General features: G+C 41.6%; 1 protein-coding gene across 2 annotated transcripts in view; it reads left to right on the plus strand.

The window, feature by feature from the left end:
• Positions 1 to 21,756, plus strand: part of ACSL5 (acyl-CoA synthetase long chain family member 5) — a 41,517-nt gene that overhangs the window by 14,456 nt on the left and 5,305 nt on the right. For both annotated transcript variants that reach the window (XM_090278588.1, XM_090278587.1), the window contains exons 2-15: positions 2,664 to 2,848; positions 5,866 to 5,974; positions 9,722 to 9,786; positions 9,905 to 10,006; positions 11,336 to 11,435; positions 12,396 to 12,574; positions 13,312 to 13,344; positions 13,426 to 13,477; positions 14,497 to 14,570; positions 15,166 to 15,243; positions 16,173 to 16,307; positions 18,748 to 18,882; positions 19,382 to 19,477; positions 21,458 to 21,530. In XM_090278588.1, the coding sequence (XP_090134714.1) occupies positions 2,693 to 2,848; positions 5,866 to 5,974; positions 9,722 to 9,786; positions 9,905 to 10,006; positions 11,336 to 11,435; positions 12,396 to 12,574; positions 13,312 to 13,344; positions 13,426 to 13,477; positions 14,497 to 14,570; positions 15,166 to 15,243; positions 16,173 to 16,307; positions 18,748 to 18,882; positions 19,382 to 19,477; positions 21,458 to 21,530 (1,387 nt within the window). In that variant the 5' untranslated portion in view covers positions 2,664 to 2,692. The remainder of the gene's footprint in view (positions 1 to 2,663; positions 2,849 to 5,865; positions 5,975 to 9,721; positions 9,787 to 9,904; positions 10,007 to 11,335; positions 11,436 to 12,395; positions 12,575 to 13,311; positions 13,345 to 13,425; positions 13,478 to 14,496; positions 14,571 to 15,165; positions 15,244 to 16,172; positions 16,308 to 18,747; positions 18,883 to 19,381; positions 19,478 to 21,457; positions 21,531 to 21,756) is intronic.

Genomic DNA, 21,756 nt, shown 5'->3' on the forward strand with positions numbered 1-21,756 from the left:
TGTTAATCCCAAACCAGACACTTACTATTTGATCCAATAGTTAAAATTAAGGTTTCACAAAAATTCAGTGTTCCAGGTTTTCTAGGGAGAAAAAAAAAATCTGACCATTTGGTGACTCCAGGCTCACATTACTACATGGTAACAGTCAAGGTTGACAGCAGGTGGCTGCCTCTCTCTCCCCACCTCCCCCCTCCTTTCTCTCTCCCCTCCCTTTGAGTTACCTGCCAGGCTATTTGCCCTCCCTTCTTCCTCCACCGCATACTGCCACAGCTGAACGTAAATTTCACCTTTAGACCCTCTTTTAAAGCAGCTGTTTGCAAAGTCTCCCACTAAATCTGCCATCTGTACCAAGAGGGCAAAGTCCTCAGTGCAGCCATTTGTCCCCATAGCTGAGAAGGGGGGGGGGGGGGGGCGGTGCAGTAAGAATCTCTCAATTAGACGGTGCCATTGGGACAGAGCGAAGACTCCTAGAGCATCAGATATGACCAGACTGGTGGCAGTGTTGCAGGCGGAGGGGAGGAGCTGACAGTGGGCAGGACGGACCAGCACAAAGCAGGCTTTTCCTCCCTTTGGCACTGCTCTCTGCTCTGTCAATTTCACAACCTTCCGTTCTCCGCCTGGGTTGGGGTGGCTGGCCTCAGAACTGTGTTCTGTATGGCTGACTCTTGAACAGGTTCTGCCTCCTGGAGGGTTACTTCACCATACAAATCAGGTAAAGCTGCACTCAGAAAATCCCTGCTCTCAGAATCCTGGCAGGTAGTCACAATAGCACCTATTGTTACGTCGTAAGCTGGCTAGCACCTGGCCCTGCTTTGTCTTCTTTTTCTTCCCCTAAACACAATGTGGAAAACTTCAAGGAGTTGGAGACAAGCATCCCAATATCTGGGAATTCAGGTGCCCTCCATAAAATGGAGAGGGACTACTCTAAATTCAGGTGACAGCCAGTCAGGGGACAGAAAAGTGATGAGTGACTTGGGATTTTGGGGGGCTGTTCTCACTCCCACACAAAATTCCTAAGTTTTATAGCCCTGGTTATCATGGAGGGAAGTGTGTCCCCTGATGGGAAAATGTTCTGGTTGCCAGCTAATGGCAGCTGCCCCACAGCTCCAGGGTAACTATGATCTTGATCCGATAAAATTTTTTATTGGACTTGCTTTGCTCTTTTGATTTTGAATATGAATATTTGGCCTCATCTCTGAGATATTTTTCCATAGAGCATTGCAGTAAACTTTGAAGAACACAAATTATGAAGTTCCTTTGCTGTCGCCTGTGAGGTGCCAGACAAATTCAGTCTCCTTGAACTTGGTGGCTAGTCTCTATAAGGAAAGACTGAGTTGTGGTTTTCCAGACTTTAGTGGGGAAGCAGCAATTGGAATGTTAAGGGAACTTGGACAAGTAACCTTACCCCTGGGAGCTTCTATGTTCTTGTCTGTAAAATGCTACTTCATGACATTTGGTGGATTAAATTAGGTAATTCATGCAAAAAACTCATTCTGATTTTGGTCCAGAGCCTGTGGTCCAAAACTTCAAAAGGTTTAAACTCAAAACGTCAGAGTTTGAAGTGAGGAGAGGTTTACTGATGAGACAGCATGAGACAGAACCTAATCGTTTTCCAAATCCAGCTTAAGAAAGTACAGGGTTCAGGCTTCTTTTTTGTAAAGGGACAGAAAAATGGGAGGGGCTGTTTTTGTACATCTCAACCTGCAAACAGAAGTCCTCTAATGATTACCATGTCTCTTTGCAAGCAAAGCACTAGTCTGAGGGCCATGGGAACAAGCAAGGCTTCAACAAGATGGAGTCAAAAAGACAGAGCATTTCATTCTGTTACAAGCCCAGGGCTTGGCATATACCCGTTTAGTCAGTGTTCAAGAAAAGTTGTGCTCGGAGAAGCCTTTGTTGCTTTTGTTTCTTGAGATGGCTTCCTGGCTGAAATCTTCCATACGGATCTGCCACCATGTTTCAAGCTCACTCTCCAGCACCCTTTCTGCATGCCTGATACATGCTGCCTCCAATAAAAATGGTTCCTCCAGATTCCCTGTAGGAGAGGACATTGGACGGAGTGAGCCATGATGCTGTTGTTCTCTGAGCCTTTCCTGATGTTTTAAAAAAAAAGAAAGCTGTGAGCAAGTCATATCCGGCCAACAGGAAATGTGCTTCATTCAGACCACTTGGTTTCTAAAATCTGTGGTGTCACCTCCACAGAGGTTCCCTTTTCTGTTTGGTTTATACTAGAGAAATCCTACCGGAAGAGTCCTTCCTGACCCTCCATCTGCCTGAGCAGGGGGAAGCCCTCTGGAATACCCTCCTCTGACTACCAGCTTCTGTTGGGTCCAGAAGGGCTTCTTCTAAGCTTTGTGGACCAGAAATAAAAGGACAGTCATTTCTCAAAATGGTCTGGGAAATGATTAACTTGTTGCCTTTGATCCTTCCCACCTTGTAAGAGGACAATCTGGTAGAAGTAGTGGGCAGATGACATTCTATTATTTTCAACATTGCTAAGGTAAACAGTGGGAGAAATTCTGCTACTAGAGACGTCGAACACTGGCTATTTGGAGGATTAGAAGCTGTGTGTGTGTGTGCACTCTTCTGTAAAACCTAAACTATTGAGTAAAAAGATACGCCATTTCCTCTAACCTTTTGTTTCCTTCTCTCTTTTTTTTAAGGCCTGAATTTCCTGCTGCTATTCACAAAGATGCTTTTTATCTTTAACTTCTTGTTTTCCCCACTTCCAACGCCGGCACTGATCTGCCTCCTGACATTTGGAGCTGCCGTCTTCCTGTGGCTGATCAACAGACCTTATCCAGTCCCGCCTCCCGTTGATCTGGACAACCAGTCAGTGGGAATCGAGGTAACTTAGCAATCACCTTTTTAAGTCGGTCAACATTGATCAAACACAAACTGTATGTAATTCAAGACCTTGAGATAACTCATAAAAGGGATGAAGTGTAGCATGGAAAGTGAGCCTTTTAAGTTAGTGATCAATAGAAAATCTACGAATTTAAACTTTTAGTAATGGCACATTTTCCCTTATAATAAAAATGAAACCACAATTAGGTCTTATGATGCCAATAATCTAGATCTACCTTTTTTTTTTTAAATGGAACTAGTAAGATAAGAATGGTTTTTATTTTTTTAAAGGGATATGTAAAAGCATAAAATTTTTTAAAAAAGGGATAGATCATATATGTTCCACAAAGTCTATTTACTGTCTATCCCTTTATAGAAAACGTTTGCCAACCTATGGCCTAGATTAGTGATTTTCAACCAGTGTGCTGCAAGAATATTTTTTTACATGCAGTACCTGACTACTTAGTCAAGGGCACTGGCTTCTTTTCCCTTGAATTGTCAAATTAAAAAATGACAACAGTCAACACAATAATAACCGTCTGGTGTGAATAAATCAAAATTATACTTTTATTTTTGTCAAATCAGCCAAAAAAAAATTGTGTGCTGCAGAATTTTAGTAATTAGTTTTTGTGTGCCATGAGGTGAAAAGGTTGAAAATCACTGATCTAACTGATAGAGCCAGAATTTGGGGGGCAAAAGAATATTTTTATTGAGATACCCAATGTCTGAAAACGGTAAGTTACTGAGTTAAATTCCAGCTTTGCATTACTATTCTTTCTTGAAACAGGCAGGAGCTGACCTTTTTCCATCAATTCCCCAACTTTCAGCAAATCACACAGCTTCTGATATCTCTGGGCAAAAGGAAAGCTTCAAGGATGTTCTCTTCATCATTTTTTATCTTCAGCCCTTTTCAGAGAGAAAAATAAAAAGCATTCCTGTTCCTTTGGAAAGTTAACCCCCTTCTGATCTTTTATTGAGCTTCTTTTGTCTCCTTGGGACTCTTATTCCGAGTTAACTGCACTGTTCCCCACCTGTTCTTGTATCCTGGTGTGTCTGTATCTTGTTCATTGCCTTGCTCTCTCCTGCTGAGCTTGCTGCTTCAGGCTACCATTTTCTTTCACGCCTCCCTTTTCCCACCAGAGTTCTTGACGAGTAGTCTGTGGATTTCCTCACTTGAATTTCAACCCACCGAAGTCAGACCTCCACTACTACCATCTCCCAAAACTTCTCTGGGTCACTCATAATCTAACTTCCAAATTCAACGATTTCTCCTTCAGCCTTCTTCTCGGTTGACTTGGGACTTCTTTCTTAAAACTTCTCCTTTTGCCTCTCATAACTTCGTCCTAATTCCAAGACAGCTTTTCTTTACTACTTAGGTTGTTTCCTCTCCTCTTTCTAGAGTTTCAGCCTCACCATGTCTTGATTTCTCTAAGAAAGCAGGGGTTATCAAACATGTTTTGTGAAGGCCAGAGAGTTCAGGCTGCACAGGCCATATGGGCTCTGTCGCCAACTACTCAACTCAGCTGTTGTAGCGTGAAAGCACCAGACGACAGGTAAAGGAATCAGGATGGCTGTGTTCCAATAAACCTTTATTTGTAAAAGCAAGTTCGGGCCAGATGTGAGCCAATCCCTGCTTTAATTCCTCACATTTGCGAAAACCCTTCCTCTCCTATGACTTGAAATGTACGGACAAGACTATGACACCCAAATCTGACTTTCTAGTTCTGACCGCTCCCCTGAGTTCCAGTCCATCTCAGTGACACTCAAGTACCTCGGGGTCAATGAGTCGCGTTAGTGCATATCTTCTCCCTACACACACATGCGCACGCGTGCTCGTGCAGGCCCAAGCAAGCACCATACACTTTCCCATTTCCCTTCCTGCTTTACCTCAATTAAATTCATCTCTTCTTATCCAGTTGCCTAAAGCTGAGCCTGAGTCACTTTTCATTCTGCCTTCTTCCTCAGCCCATCTAGGAAAACAGACCCTGTTTTCCTTTGCTAAACAAGGAACTTTATTTTTGACATCTTAACTTGATAAGACATCTCATGGGAATCCTCCCCGATGCTCTAGACAAGTGAGATCTCGTTATAGTCTCATGTGTTACTCTGCACTTTAATGGCACCATTTGTATGCTTATTTAATTGATGCCTATTTGTCTCTAGACTAATTTTCATGAGCATTGGACCATGCCTATACCACCACTGCAGCTCCAAGCTCCACATGAGACCCTGACCCTGTCGTTCCAGATGACATTTCTAGACGTGTCCCTAGCTACTTCCTCTTTTCTCAAACACCCTGTCCTGTTCTCTCTAGCTGTCCTGTCCACCAGTCTGCAATGTGTTTTTTGGCCTCTGTGCTTTTATTCAGGCTGTTTCTTCACTATGAACTATTCTTTCCCTACCCTGTACCAATCTAAATTATTTTAGTTAACGCTTACTTATCTTCAAAGTCTCTATTGATATATTGTTTTTTTTCTCTGTAGCCTTTCTACTTAATATAGAATTGGTTGCTTCATTAATCTCCCAAAATATATATTTTATTTCAGCATGTACATCACAGTATTATATTTGCATGTTTTTCCCTTCCTACCCCTCCCCCATTCCAAAACTTTCACTCCTGAGGTGCTCATGGCCAGTGATTTTGTCTTAACTTACTTTACGTCTACAATATTTGCAAAATGCCTAGAATACAGTGTGCATTTCGTAGATATTTAAACTTGATAAGAATTTTCAAAGGTTAAAAGACTATAATATTATTTATCATGTATGTTGTTTGCATGTGTGTGTTCCTAAAGGGGTCGGGTGAGAATGCCAAAAATGTAACTATGCCTGTCTCTGGGTTTCTATGATGTAAAATCATAGCTACTTCATTTTGAGATTTAAAAAATTGACTGAATAAGATAGAGGGGTAATCCCTGTGACCTCAATGGTCAGCATTTACATTCTCTACAATTCATAAGGGTTTGCAAAGGGTGGGGCGAGACTCAGGCTTGGCCTAAACTTGGCCTTGTGTCTTAGGGAGGAGCACGGAGGACTGCTTGCCAGAAGAACAATGACGTGCTAAGTTATTACTTCTCAGATGCCAAGACTATGTATGAAGTTTTCAAAAGAGGACTTGCTGTGTCTGGTAAGCCTGGCAGTCTCACCTTGCCTGTAAGAACACCAGTACGGGGTCTTGTTCTATACCCTCTGCTTCCCTGTCTCACTTCTGAAAACCTGGTGGTGGTCTGCGTACAATTCCAACATACAAAGTGGAGGGGACATCAGTAGTGTTGGGATAGATGCAGGAATCCAAAAATCACAGTATCAGGAAACAGTGTAGGGCAGCCTTGGATTTGAAGCCCAGTTCTTCCATTTCCAGCGGTGTGACCTTGTGCAAACCACTTAGCCTCCCTGAACCTTCCCTCACTTAACACAGAACAGCTATCTCTTTCCTGCTTCCTTTCCTTTTTCCTCTGTCACTTAGTCTGGAAGTTTACATATTTACCTCTGAATTCCTAGTAACCCTCTCTTTGAATGCTTCCTTTTGGCAGGACCTGAAGTCCTCTCAGAAATTCGACTAGAGCCTCTATGTCAAATTCACTTCCCTTCTACTTTTCTATTTATAACTTGGTCTCATTTTGGCTTTTCAGCCAGTTCATCTTGCTTTAGCCTCATATTACAACTTCCACGGCTTCTGTGGCTGAGACTACTGTTTACTCTTAACACAAGAACTCCCCTGCCAAGTTGTTGTTAAATATTCCACAACATTGTATAGGAAACTATTTTGATTGACTCACTAGTTCATTAGAACATCACATTTGTTTAAGAACATGCTTTTAATAAATGTAACTCTCCAGAGGGAGAATACAAGCCAGAATTAGCATTTGCACCTCCTGACTGCTTGCTTTGTTCTGACCCCAGTGCTATACTCCTGGCCCAGGCTGCTGCTCTTAGTGTCATAGAAGACAACGATCCTTTGGACTTTCTTTGAAATAGCACCATGTGGGCTTTGGTAGGTTCACCTGGAACATATCAGGCCTTTGTACTTATATCTTTTATCATTAAACATAATGCTAGGTGTGCTAGTTTCCTTTCAAAATCTATCAGCTTATAGAGCTCTTCCTGTATCTTTTTTCTTTGAGGTAACATTATGTCCAGGCATAGGTTTGCCTATGTGACTTCTTATCCCTCTCTTCCTTCTGCCTTTAACTATGGCTATGATAATATTTAATAGCCAACTCCTGTCAAATGCTAACTATGCAATAGGTACTGCTCATATACTATCTACCAATTTTCCCTAAGCTTCAGGGATTAGTTATTATCATTTTTTTTAAATGAGAAAACAGGGACTCTGAAGTTCAAGAACATTCTGAAGGTGACGGAATTTGAAAACGTTGCATAAGATACTTCATTTAGAGGGTCGTTTTATTTTTTTTCCATTCTAAATTAAAACTAAACAGATAAAGTTAAAATTTACTTCTTATGTCAGCAGACATAAGAAATCTGGCTATTTCCAAAGAAAAATGACACTTCTGATCCCAACTGAGGTTGAATACATCAACCCAAACATATACTTTTAACCCCTACCCAGTAGATGGTCTATGTTGTGAGTTACCTGTGGATAATATTTAAAATGTAGATTCTCTGGCTCCCCTTGTTAAACTGAATCAGAATTCTAGATGAGACCTAAGAATCTGAATTTTTAACAAAGCTTGGTTGGGGGAGAGGTCGTCATGCCAGAGTTTCAACTCTACCTAACTTAGGGCAGCAATTTTGCTGAGTGGTTAATGGGCGGGTTCTTCGTAGATGGCCACGCCTTAGAACACAAGCTAGATCCAAGTTGAGTAAGTTAATCAAAGGCTGGGCTCTTGGATGATTGGGACTTTGTCTCATCAGGTTTAAAGCTGATTAGGGCACAGATTTTAATGAGTCCTGAGTTGACGCCCCTTTGGGCCAATTATTTGATTTGTTCCTTGGCTGTGGGCCTCTGCTAGAATTGTCACCTATAGGAAAGTGAGAAGGAGAGGCAGTGTGGTTTTCTCCACATTCACCAGCTCTCTCACTTATTGGGTGAGCCTGAAGAAGCTGTCTCGGTCCTTTCTGACTCTGTACCATGGGGATAACAACAGTTGCAAAGACCAAATAAGTGAGTGTGCTTAGCGGGGAGTAAGCCTTCCGCAATTGGTAGTTGCCGCTAGTAATTAATGTTGATATAAGCTCCTGGGTAGGACACCGAGGCACACACGCTGGGCTGGAGCAGGGGCTGTGAACACCTAGTAGGACAGGGTTTGCCTGGCTTCGTGGGAAATTGCATTCTGAGACTTTACTGCTTAAGCTTTTATGCAGCTGTTTCAGCAGGAAGAAAAAGTACTAATGTTTACTGCAGACAGCCTCCTCGTTTTCTTTTTTATATCTTTTTAATCAGAGAGGCTATCTCTTTCCTGCTTCCTTTCCTTTTTCCTCTGTCACTTAGTCTGGAAGTTCACATATTTATCTCTGAATTCCTAGTAACCCTCTCTTTGAATGCTTCCTTTTGGCCGGACCTGAAGTCCTCTCAGAAATTTGGCTAGAGCCTCTATGTCAAATTCACTTCCCTTCTACTTTTCTATTTATAACTTGGTCTCGTTTTGGCTTTTCAGCCAGTTAGTCTTATTCCTTAGCCTCATATCACAACTTCTGTGGCTTCCGTGGCTGACACTACTATTTACTCTAGTAAGTGGCTGTTCCTACACTTACTTTAATTTTAATAAAGCTGAGTAGTTTAGATGTTCTATTGTCAAAGGTAAGACCCAATTATAAAAATAATGAAGGGATATATATGTGGTGTGTGGAATTGTGTGTGCGTGCGTGTGTGTGTCCTTCTAGTTCCAGTGAGCCTTGGTATTTCATTAGACAGTCTGTAAACAGGCAGGGTGCCTTAACAGAGTACAGTAAACAAAAGTCAACAAACAAGGGAAAGGTCCCACTTTACTAGCAGTTACAGAAACTTCGACTAAAATAATAATTATTGAAACCTATCAGACAACAAGTTATGTTTTAAAAAGTACTGTATAGTGCCTATGACGTGATATGTTCCTGGTGGGAGAAAAGCAAATTGTCACATAGGGTCTTACTAAGCAGTGTGGCGCTCGGTATAAAAAACCTGAGCCATTCCAACCACTCCCATCTCCCAGATCATTTCAGTTATTTAACTTTAGGGACTCTCTTCTAAGAAAATGTCCTAAATTTGAAATGATTAATTTGAAAATATTTACCATAGCATCATTTCAGGTGTCAAACTTGAAATAATCTAAATATTCACAATGAGAGTTAAGTCAACTACAGGAAAACCCTCCATCTGTAGGCCGTAATCAGGCCACTGAAATCTCTACAGAGAATAAAAAATAACATGGGAATGCTTATATCGAACAAGGAAAGGAAGCAGGACAAATGGATGTGTATGTCATAGCCCTACAGAATTATGAAAAGAATAGCAGTGTTAACGATGGTATTTGTGTGACAAGATTATGGACAACTCATATTTTGATATTTTCTATGAGCATTTTTTTTTTCTTTTTATTGTAGGGATGCTCAATCCAAGATTATCCACTTCAGGCTGCGTTAGCTCGTGGGCTTTTCCTTGTTCACATTATGTGAGCTAGTCCATATTCATGGCCTTCTCTGAATGCCTGTTCCCATGGAAGTCACCTATTCAAACACTGAGCCACCCTTGTTCTGTAGAATTTCCCAAAGGTTTCCAGTGTCATTTGTAAGACTTTCTCTGCCTTTAGAGAAGCTCACATTCTAACTAGTTTTAGCTTTTGTGTCTTGTCCCTTCTTAATTCCCCTTTACCTTCTCTGGCCCACAGAATTTGCAAATGGAGCTGATTTTCTTTTAATGTTATGTTTTTAGACAATGGGCCTTGCTTGGGATATAGAAAACCAAACCAACCCTACAGATGGTTGTCCTACAAACAGGTAAGTCAGGCCCTAGTTTGGGGAAAAATTCTTTTGCTAATGTGATATCCTGAGTTAATTTGATCCCTCTGGGTCTTGACTGCTGTTTTCCCCTCTCTCCTTTCTCTCTGTTTTGTAGGTATCTGATCGAGCAGAATACCTGGGCTCCTGTCTCTTGCATAAAGGATATGAGCCATCACAAGACTATTTTGTTGGCATCTTTGCTCAGAATAGGCCAGAGGTAACCATGTTGAAGTTAACTCAAGCAAATGAGTCAGGGTTAAATCTATACACTTTAAACCCACCCCTAATCCAGCACTCTGACACTTGTTGATGACTTACCAAAGCTATTCAAAGATCTCATATTCTTTAAATATTCTTCCCCTTCTTAGTTGAATGTATAGTGCTCTAAGCTAGGTAACTAAATTTCTGTTATTTCCCATCCCATTAAGAGTCATTTAAAGTCAGTCTGTTTGTTACATGAGGGAAATAAAGAAGCTAAAAGGGACTGGCTAATAAGAGCTTGAGGATATTCTAGAAAAGGATACATTTGTATCAGAATTGGAAGTTGTATGTTATGTCTGAAGTAAACCATGGCAACCATTGCCACTGGGACTGACCACTGGAAGCTGATTTTAGATATTAAGATGATTGGAATTAATTTGTTACTCCCAGCCTCAATGAGAAAATGTATCCTTAACTCTAGTTTAGGAAATTAAGACCAAACCTAGTGAATTAGTCTGCTAGGGCTGCCATAACAGCACACCAGAAACTGGTGGCCGAAACAACAGAAATATATTTTCTCACAGTTCTGGATGCTGGAAGTCCAAAATCAAGGTTTCCGCCAGTTTGCTTTCTCCCGGGGACTTTCTTTTTTGCTTGCCACTGGCTGTCTTCCCACTGTGTCCTCATTTGATCTTTTCTCTGTCATTCTGGTGCCTCTTTTTCTTCTTAGGAAACAAGTCACACTAGATTAGGGCCCGCCACCCTATGAACTCATTTAACCCTAATTACCTCTTCAAAGGCCCTATCACCAAAATTCATGACATTGGGGGTTAGGGCTGCATTTCCGCCCATAACACCTACACTCATTTTCTGTCACTCTTGATGCTTCCTGAAGTATATGCATTGATGTCATGCTTGCCTACCTTGGTTCATTCCCAGAATGCCTCCTCTGCCTCAACCTCCACAATCCAATCTTCCCAGTCCTTCAAAGCCCTGCCCAGTTTCCATCACTTTCCCCCAAACAGCCCCAGATAGTCTTTATTCCACCCCTGAAAGTGACCTCTGCCTCCTTGAAACTTCTTAATGCTTTCCCCCTCTTTGGATAGAGCTTATCACACTCCACCTTTGTACCCTTGTCTACCTTTGTATTATAGTTGTCTCCCTGTCTATCTCATCTCCTTTATTTAACTACACTTGTAGCATGATCAGTGGCAGTCTCTAATGCCCCGCAGTGATTTTTTTTTTTTAATGCAAAGTAACCACAAAAGAATTTGTTGGCTAAATGACTAATACTTTCCCTTTTCAAAGTATTCTCTAATCCTTATTTGAACTTCTCTCCATACAGTGGATAATCTCCGAGTTAGCTTGTTACACCTACTCCATGGTGGCCGTCCCCCTGTATGACACCTTGGGAGCAGAAGCCGTCATATACATTATCAATAAGGGTAAAACTTTGCTATTACATTGCAGCTCAATTATTTCTTAATGCGGAGTAATTCTTCCATATTTGCTTTTGTTAGCAGACTTGGCATGCTGTGACCAGAAAAATGCTCAGATTTTTTCTGTCCTGTAGTACTTACAATATAATTTACAGGGAAGTTACAAAAAGTCCACAAGGCAGGGATATGCACAGATAGAAGAGTCAATGAAATGCTTTACAATGACATAATATGACAATGTAGTTTACAGGACTAGGCTATTGACTTTGGCCACACTGGAGAAAAGGCCAGAGTGACGAAATCACTGTGAAACTTCCAGTCTAAATTCCTATTCTTACAAATCTAAGTACAGTTAACCAGTATGTACCGAGGCTTATGGCGAGTTTGTAAAAAAGTTACCTTTGTCAAACAACTACAAGTTCAACTGGCAAGTAACATCCTTTCACCTATCCAAGATATTACTTCCTTTCACATAAACAGATTCAATGACGAGGTCCATTTGAACCACAGACACAATCAGAGGTTTTCTATTTATATAAACAAGTAGCAAAGCAAATGCTAACATTTAAACCACCAAATGTTTGTCTGCTGAACTTTGATTTGTCCCCTCCATTCCCTTCTACTCCCTACTTCCCTCCCCCCAATAAAACACATCAACAAGAGCACACGTAAGCGATTCCGCCTCAAGTTGTCTGTATTCTTAAGCAGAAGGAATAGTGTGGCTTCTCTAGAGACCAAACTGTGTTGGCAGTGCATAAGGGAACGCTGCTTCTGCTTCAATTAAGCTCCTTTAATATCAGTGGAATGTTTCAGGTTTATGCATTACAAATCTGATTTGCAGTCATAATTAATATCCTTTGGGGGACCGACTAGCTTTGAAGTTTTAAAAAATCCCTTCGTCCTTACGAGACCACCAGGTACCCAGCAGAGCAGGAAGATGACTTCTGGCTCTGTTTCTGCCTTCAGCTGATATTGCCATCGTGATCTGTGATACGCCGCAAAAGGCACTGGTCCTGCTAGAAAATGTGGAGAAGGGCCACACGCCGGGCCTGAAAATGATCATCATCATGGATCCCTTTGATGATGATCTGAAGCAAAGAGGGGAGAAAAGTGGAGTCGAGATCATATCCTTCTCTGATGCTGAGGTAATGGTCTGAAACTCAGCTCGCAGCTCCGAGGCTGGTGTGACACCGTGGGCCCCTGGTTGGACATTGGTACAAGAACACGGCTGTTGTTCTCCAGGGGTGGCAGGATGGGAGCAAATTAGACTCATGCTGTGAAGCTTCGAGAATAATTTCCCCAAGACAAGTGGGAAACCATGCCAGGGGACGAGTAAGGTCTGTGGCCAGCGTGCACAGACTTGTAAGTAAAGAATTGATAAGTGCAGTGATTAGTGGTAGTTAAGGGTATGATCTTAGAGCCAGGAACTATGAGTTAGGTGCCCTTGGGAAAGTCATTCCACCTCTCCCTTTCCCCTTCTGGAAAATGAGTATAAAGTAGTCCCTGCCTCACAGAGGAGTTAAAGAGCTAACTGAGTGAATATATATAAAGTGCTCAGGACAGTGACTGGTAGGTAGTAAGCCTCCCAATGTCAGCCATACACCTTATTCAAAAATATTTAAGAATAGTGCTGGGTGACTGAACCTTAAGAGCATGGTGGGAAAATTTAGACATTTGGGATTTTCCCTCTTAAGGTTCGTAATCTAGATAAACCTCATGCTTTTCCATAAGGCTTTCCTGGGCCTGATCCAGGTTGAAATTTCCATTATATTCCCCCCGATGTGTTCTTGTGAAAAGGGCTGTAGTTGTCATGAGTCTATCCATTTCAACTAATGTCTTTCCTTCTTGTTTTTTTGTTTGTTTGTTTGTTTGTTCATTGTAGAATATAGGCAAAGAGAATTTCAGAAAACCTGTGGTAAGTTTTCTTCTGCCCAAATTCAAATCTTGCATATTCAACTCCCAAAGCTCCACTAAGCCTTTGTGCTTCCCCTTCCAGCCTCCTGAACCAGAAAACCTGGGCCTCATCTGCTTTACCAGTGGGACCACAGGTCAGTGCCCACGAAGTTGTCCCAGAGGCCTCTGGTCTGACAAAAACATGGCTTGGGTCACTGACCATTGGTAGGCTAGTAAACAAACCCTACAATGAACCTTATCCTTAGGGGGCTAGCACCTAAGGCTTTCGAGTATGGATACCAAAATTGAAAGCTGTAAGCATAAGCAAGTAAACTTCATTGAACATACTGGGAGGTGTTTACATGCTGTGGACTTCAGGGGTCTTCAAGATGGCCTCAGAAAATCAGCTTTCTTCCTCAACCCACCTCTCTCTCAGCTTGACACCACTAGAATGGCCATTCAATTAAGACAACCCAGTGATAGTTCTACACAGGTCACTGTGCACCCCACCCCTACCTGACAGCTACCTGTCTGTTAGAACTCTTTTTTTTTTTTAATTTTATTATAATTTACTTATTTGTTTGTTTATATACTTATTTTTGAAGAGAGTGGAAAGGAGAAAGAGAGGGAGAGAAACATTACTGTGTGGTTGCCTCTCACTCACGCCCCCAACTGGGGACCTGATGTGCAACCTTGTCATGTGCCCTGACTGGGAATCGAACCAGCGACACTTGGCTCGCAGGCCGACGCTCAATCCACTGTTAGAACTCTTGATAGCTTTTAATGCGGCCCATGATGGCCTACTGTTATATCCATTCCATTCTGCCCAGTTTATGAGGTGATAGCTAGGTAATATTGTTAGATCTGAAGTCTTAAACATAAAAACAATGCAAGGAAGGGGATGTTACTTGGATTTTTCTTTTCTACCATGTTGCTGTCTGAGATTGCGCCTGTACCCCCCTGTCTGTTGGTAGAAGACTGTCAGCAGTAGAATCTCTGGGGGCATTAATTATTCATAAACAGAGTCATAAACCATTCATACAAAGACACAGTGCCAGGAGAAGCCCTTGGCTCTCTCAAACAAAACCAATTGAATGTAGCTTCTTATTTCAAAGCCAAAGGTTACCTATCAACTACATAAAGGATCTTTCTCTCCACCTCTTGTTTCCTACAGGTGACCCCAAAGGAGCCATGATAACCCATAAAAATGTTGTTTCAAATGCGGCTGCTTTTCTCAAATGTGTAGAGGTCAGTGGACAGTTGAAAAAGAGGTCCTCATTAAAATGTGAATCTGCCATAAACGTTTAATCTTGAAGTTAGAGGAGGAAGAGAGGGAGGGAACCAAGATAGGTTAAGGGCCTGAGAGTGGACAAAGACTTGTGCGTCTGTGTGTGGAGACCTGTGGCTTTTCAAGCTTTGGGCTTTTAGGCCCACTGCTGACCTCTCCTCTCCGCGTGCCTCTGACAGTTACACAGTGGACCCCTGTCACAGCTGTGGGTGGCTCCCCTGGGAGGAAGTAGTTTTAGAAATGTTTTTAAATTTTAAATGAGGTATATTTGACATCTAACATTATAATAGTTTCAGGTGTGCAACGTAATGGAAGACTTGGTTTTGTATAGCAAAAACAATCCTCATAGTAGGTCTAGTTAACATCTGTCACCACACGTAGTTACAAATTCTTTTTTCTTGTGACAAGAACTTTTAAGGTGGACTCTCTTAGCAACCTTCAAATATACAGTGGAGTATTATTAAGTATAGTCAATAGGAGTAGTTCTCAAATCTCCTTTGGGAGAGAAGGTTGGCATTAATCCAATTTTGTCTTCTCTTTGTTCCCAATCTATAGAACACTTTTGTGCCCACCCCTGACGATGTGACCATATCCTACCTCCCCTTGGCTCATATGTTTGAGAGGGTTGTACAGGTGAGTGCCTGCCCTATGTCACTAGCAGGTATGTAGAAATGGAGTCCTGATTTCCTAGTCCCACGTTTCTTCCAAAGGTGGCTATCCAACATTTACAGTCCTTTCTGTGATGTGAAGGGCGCAGGCAGGGGGCTCGCACAGCTGAGTCTGAATCCTGGCACCCCACCCCTAACTTACGGTGGCACCGTCTCCGTTCAGTCTGTTATGTCCACTGGGGTCAGGCCTGCTACAGCCTTCACAGACCATGCCTGTGAGTTGAGCAGAGTCAGAGCCATAAGCTTACTATGGACTCGTAATTCTGACTTGGGATAGGAGATATTTTTTCTTCTTTTTAATTTTATTTTGGTTAAAATTTTTGAAAGGGTCTAGGATTAGAGAAAAGCAAGTTCCCTTCAAAGGGGCAGAGAAGAAGCACTTGATCCAGGTAAGAACTCCAGAGGGTAGAAGTTAGGGATTCTGTGCCCTGGAGCGGAGCTGCCAGTCCATGAGTGGCCTCCAGGCTTTTCAGGCTCTTCTGAGGCTGATGTGAAAGCAATGCTGGCCTTTCACAAAAACCACAGGTTCGGTAGCAGGGATAGAAAATTTCCCCTCTCTCTCCTCCCTGAAGTGATCCTTTGGCTCTGAACCCTGTTCTCAAGTACTTCTTTGACCGGCTTCTCTGGTAATGCATGAAATGATAAAGGAGAGATTCAGTTCCTTGGACTAATATACTGATATCTGATTAATAAAATGTCAATTCTAACGAGCATGTTTTTTCACACTTTAACATTTCAGAAACGGAGTCTTACCATTACAGGCATGCTCTCGTTTAATGGCTGGTGTTTTTTCTCAGTGCTGTAGCACTAAAGGTACCGTGAGCAGCATAGTCTCTCACAACAGCCTCTTGAAGGCACGACCCACCTGAGCCCTACTCCTGGTTTTGCTTCTAGATTGTTGTATACTCTAGTGGAGCCAGAGTCGGGTTCTTCCAAGGAGATATTCGGTTGCTTCCTGATGACATGAAGACTCTGAAGCCCACGGTGTTTCCCGTGGTTCCTCGACTCCTTAACAGGATCTATGATAAGGTACTGACCTTGCTTCTGCTGGGCTGACCGTGAGATGAAGAAACTGTCTGTGGTCAGGCCTGGCTGAGGCTCTTAGGGACTCTCTGTTGTTGACAATGGTCCACTTCTACCCACCCCCCACGCTCCCTACAAGCATCTGCATACAGCTACATTTATAAATGCAGTTGTGAAGAAATGTAATAAATAAAACCCTTTTTCCTCTGAGTGAGATTACTTGGACCTATTCTGGACAAAGGGCTCAATTCAGAGACTTGGGGAGCCCCTCAAAATTTAGCCAACTTCCTAGGGAGTTACTACTATGATTTCATAATACCTACTGGTTATTGAGCTGCTTACTGAGGCCCATGATAAACATTTCATATGCATCCCAGAATCTAATCCTCAGAAATGCACATGAGTTCTACGCTTACCATCTCTAAGTTACAGATGAAGAGACTGAGCCTCAGAAGTTAAATAACTTGCCCACAGTCATAGGGGTCAGGCCAGAATCAAACTGTCACATAATTATTTTTGCTGTCATTAATCAGTGCTCTGTTTTTCATTGGGGATTGCAAAATGGTGATTTTTGTAATTCAATATTTTCTCTTAGTTAAGATTCTTCCATAAGAAACATTTCATTCTTTTCCTTTATGTATCAATCTTCAAAATGCTGAATTGGTACCCCGATGATCTTTAAAACTGGCTAATAAGATTATTTTCTTTGTGATATTATGAACTAGTGATTTGCACATTGGTATGTTTAATCAATTTCACTCATTCTTCTCAATGGTCAGTTTTCCATCTTGGAAGTTGGGGTCCCATCATGTTGTTCAGATGTCCTTTGATGCAACTCCAGTGGTTTTTAAGAGCTTCATTGCTTCCTGGCCTCAAATGTCTCAGGCTCATCTCGCTCAAGTCTTGTTTTGTCTAATTTCTCCAAGGAGCTCTTGGAACTGGAATTTGAACCCAGGCAATATGACAGTAGCACCTAGGCTCTTAACCATGTGCCAGATCACCTCGTAATTCCATAGACATGGGAGCTCTAAGGAAATAACACATGGCCATTCTTCACATGTTTGGAACCCCCCTTCCCAAGATTCTAGCATTCCCCTTCACACTTGTGAATCTCACCAGGTGCTGTACTATGGCTCCAGTTACACGACAGGCAGCGTTCTAGTACACAGATGATCCCTAGACATTGAAAGCCCTGGTTTCTATCAGACTTGACAATTCTAATAGTTCCTCATCATGCTACAGGATTATTAGATTTGGTTGTTATAACTTTTGTTCATTTGTTGGATGCACTTTTTTTTTTTAATTTTTGAGAGAGAGTTATTCTATAATATGGTATTAACACACAGTTCATGTCTGGAACTTATTTTTGAAATTCAGGACTGTATTAGTGTGAGACTCTAAATTCCAGGTCTTTGTCAGTGACTTGTTAGGGGTAGGCTTGTGAGTATTGAAAAAAAGATCAATTTCTGAAGGCTGAGAGAGGTGTCAGGAATAGCATAATGCAGGCAGCATTTGAATGTAGATCTTGGAGAAAGATGGTGAGATATTGGCCAAATAATGATAAAGGCATGAGTGGATATCCAGAGCTGAGAGCACGGTTGGCATTAGGGGTGAGGATGAGCGGCCCCATTTAACTGGGGGCCCAGAAATGGGAGTGCAGGTATGGAAGGTGGCTGGGAGTCATCTTGGAATTTTGAAGTGGAGAAGAACTGTGAGTTCTTTAAATCTGACAGTCAGTAGGATGGAGTCTTACAGGCCAGAATATGGAGTCAGGATGTAGTTTTGTAAATATGATGGGGGTTTTTTCAGCTGAACTGCTGAAGCTCTCCTTTGGCAGGAGTGTGGTTGATGGATTATAGAGTTCCGATGAGACCAGAGTCAGGGAGGCTGGGAAAATGATGTTGGCATGAAGTCCATAGGGAAGAAATGATCTAAGTAGGAAAGTCTGTTAATTTTTGTATGCTGTGGTCAATGGAACTTTAGTTATAGAGAAAGTGGTATTTCTCTAAGTTTAGCATATGTAAGCATCATAGGGACAACAGGAATAAGACATGGTGCTTGTTTTTTAAAGAATCAGATTTCTGGGACCTTCTTTGACCTACTAAAATCAAAAACCCTAAGGGCACTGCCCATTGAGCAGTTTTTTATCTAGTAGCCCCAAGTGACTTTGTAGGTAGATGAAGACCATTTTCTGTGAACATGATTATTATCTCAGTTGTCCAAGTTGTCTGCCAAAGTATCTGGAGGAGCTGGAGCTCTGGATGGATGTACTAAGTTCACTTCTTTTTAAGTAGGGACTTAATTCTCTGGACTCTTTATTATTCAGCAAACCTGTTCATGATTGAGAGCTGCTTCTTTGTGAAGCTAGACATCTCTTGCTCACTGATGAGCCTTGGTAAGTATCTCAAATAGGTTTCCAACTAAAAAGGAGTTAATTGCCCTGCAGGTTCAAAATGAAGCCAAGACACCCTTGAAGAAGTTCTTATTGAACTTGGCTATTTCCAGTAAATTCGATGAAGTGAAAAGGGGAATCATCAGACGAAACAGTTTGTGGGACAAGCTCATCTTTGCAAAGATTCAGGTAGGTTGGGTGAGTCCTGAACAGAGCCAGGCAAATATCTGGGCTGCCCCTTGACTCAACATATCTTGCATCCCCTCTGATGGTTGGTTGTCTCTTTAACTGGAGATCCTTTTCCACCTTCCTTGTTCACTCACCATTTACGATCTCTCTGTGTTGCAAAAGGTAATTGGTCAAAATGCAGAAAATAGATTTTACTTAGGTTCTAACACTCATATTTTTTTAGGTGATCTGTTACAATTGTAAGTAACTCAAAGGGACCAAAAATACAAATTATATGAGGAAATGTTTTTTAAAAATGCAGATCTGGTCCCAGTTATGGATAGTGGTGACAATAATAGTTAACACTTTCCAGAATGTCAGGACCTATTCTAAGTGCTTTTTTAATTACCAAGTTTAATGTTCATAACAACAGTGGGTAGGTTGTTCAACCCATTTTGCAATGGAGAAAAATCAAGCTAAGGGAATATGCTTCAGCAGATCTTTTGTGTCTACTGCACAGGCGAACCTGGGCGGAAAAATTCGCATTATGGTCACTGGAGCTGCCCCCATCTCTGCTCCCGTCTTGACATTCCTCCGGGCGGCCCTGGGATGTCCGGTAAGCCAAGCTATCTTTGAAGGTAGCTTTATTTCACTTTGGCAACAAATAAGGTTCACTGTTTAAATAAAATTGAAAACACAACTGGAAAGTACCACAGAGAAAGTCACCCCAGAATCTCAAAATCATAAGAAAATATCCTCTGGCCACCTCTTATGCATCTTGTTAAACAATGTCCCATCAATGTTGTTCCTTGTCAAATGAAGGTTTACGTTATTTTCATGGTTTTGGAATAGTTTGGTGAATGTACCTAAATAACTAGTCTCCTATTAATGGACACAAGTTTCTTACCTTTTTTTTTTTTTTTTTTTGCTGTTATAATCAATGAAGTGATAAAAATACTTGTCTGTTCTTTAGTATGTAATGCAATTATCAATTTGGGATAAATCCTGGCAGGTAGGAATTATTGGGTCAAAGTGTACATTTTGGGATTAACATGTTAATATAGATTATCAAACTCCCCTTCTGTAAGATCTTGTATTTTTTAAATACATTTCTGCAAATAATGCATGGGGCCTTATTTTCCCAATTCTTTCCAGTGAAAGGCCTTGTCAGTTGTTTAAACCAGCCCATCAGGTACATGAAAAACATGTTTCTTTTATTAACACTGAACATATTTCCTATTGCCTATTGACACTTGTATTTCTCCCATAAATTACTCTATTCTTATAGAAAAATAGGCAAAGGATAATTTGGTTCTCTTTTACATTGTTTTCTAAGAGTTCTTCACATTGTAATAATACTCATTTTTATTGTGTTAGAAATATTTTTCCTAGTCTCATCTTTTGCCTCATGTATGGCTATATAAGAATTTTAAATTTTTATGTAGTCAGATGGATTAATCTCTTCTACTTATAGTTTTTGAATTGCTTAGATAAGACTCCCTAACCTCCAATATTCATAAACTGTTTTCATCCATATTTTCTGGTAATATTATGATTTTACTTTTTTCCAATTAAATCTCTGCTCCATCTGGAATTTAGTACAAGAGCCTGGACATGGATATTTTTTTCTTTCTTTCCCCCAGATAGCTAACTAGTTCATTCATTTGATCAACATGCAAAGCATGAGGGAAACTGACAGTCCTGTCCTCACAGAGGGTCCCCTCTCTGTGTGACCAACATCAAAAAAGATTCTGTGTTGATGCCAAGGCCAGAGGTCTGCTAGTCTTTCAAATTAGCACCCTCTTGGCCATTCCTAATACTTGCCTCTCTCTCAGCCCCCAAACTGACAGATCAGAAAGTCCTGTTGTCGGGCCCCTCTCAGAAATGCTTCTTCTCCATCTTTACCGACTCTGCCTCACCACAGGACACTCACACCTCCGCCACAGTAGCCTGGGCACCTGCTTCCTCCTGCCAGCCTCTCTAGTCAAGATTATCTTTTATACCAGGGGTTGGCACAGTGTAGCAAATCTGGCTTGTTGCCTATTTTTATAGAAGAACGATTTTAGTGGAACACAGCCATGTCTACCCACTTACGTATTGCCTACTGCTGCTTTTTTGCTACAGTGGCAGAGTTAAGTAGTTGAGACAAAGACCAGTGGCTCAAGTATTTACTCTCTGGCCCTACACAAACAGAGCTTGCCAACCCCTGTTTAATACTACGGCTGGAGCTATTTCCCTTTAAAAATGCTATTTCGGCACTTTCAGAAGTGCTCTGTCATCCAGGTTCAAGTTCAGTTGCCGCTGGGTTGCACATCAGTTATTAAAAAACTTTCATTTTCCCATCAACTTGAAATGGCATATTTCCCCCAAGTACAATATAACTGTCCATACTTTGGTCTATTTCTGGACGCTTTTGGTTTTTGAGTGAACCCCTTAGTTGTAGAGACTTAGCAGCCGAGGTACAAATTCAAGTCATGATTACACTCCATGTTCTCCAACCCTCAGAGACCTTCTTCCCTCCTGTCTTGCCATAGGGCATGACCAGGTCCCGCTTTATCGTGAGTCAGTCTCAAAGCCCTTCTTTGGTTTTCCCCAGGTCTTTGAAGCTTATGGCCAAACAGAGTGCACTGCTGGCTGTACATTTACATCACCTGGGGACTGGAAACCAGGTCAGTTCTCCATCTGCTGGGCAGGAGGTACAGTGGTTGGAAACAGGGTTCTAACTGAACTTGGACTTATGAGTTTAGATAACCTAGGTGCTCTGGATGAATGTGGCAAAGCCAACTCAGGCTTTGGTCCAGGCCTTCCTATCTTGACAGATGATTTTACAGTTTTTTTAAAAAAAATTTTAGTCAATCCATTAGTATCTCTGAAATATGCCTGGAATGATCACCA

This window comes from Furipterus horrens, unplaced genomic scaffold (assembly GCF_987537825.1).
Source record: "Furipterus horrens unplaced genomic scaffold, mFurHor1.1.pri manual_scaffold_5, whole genome shotgun sequence".
NCBI classification, from domain to species: domain Eukaryota; kingdom Metazoa; phylum Chordata; class Mammalia; order Chiroptera; family Furipteridae; genus Furipterus; species Furipterus horrens.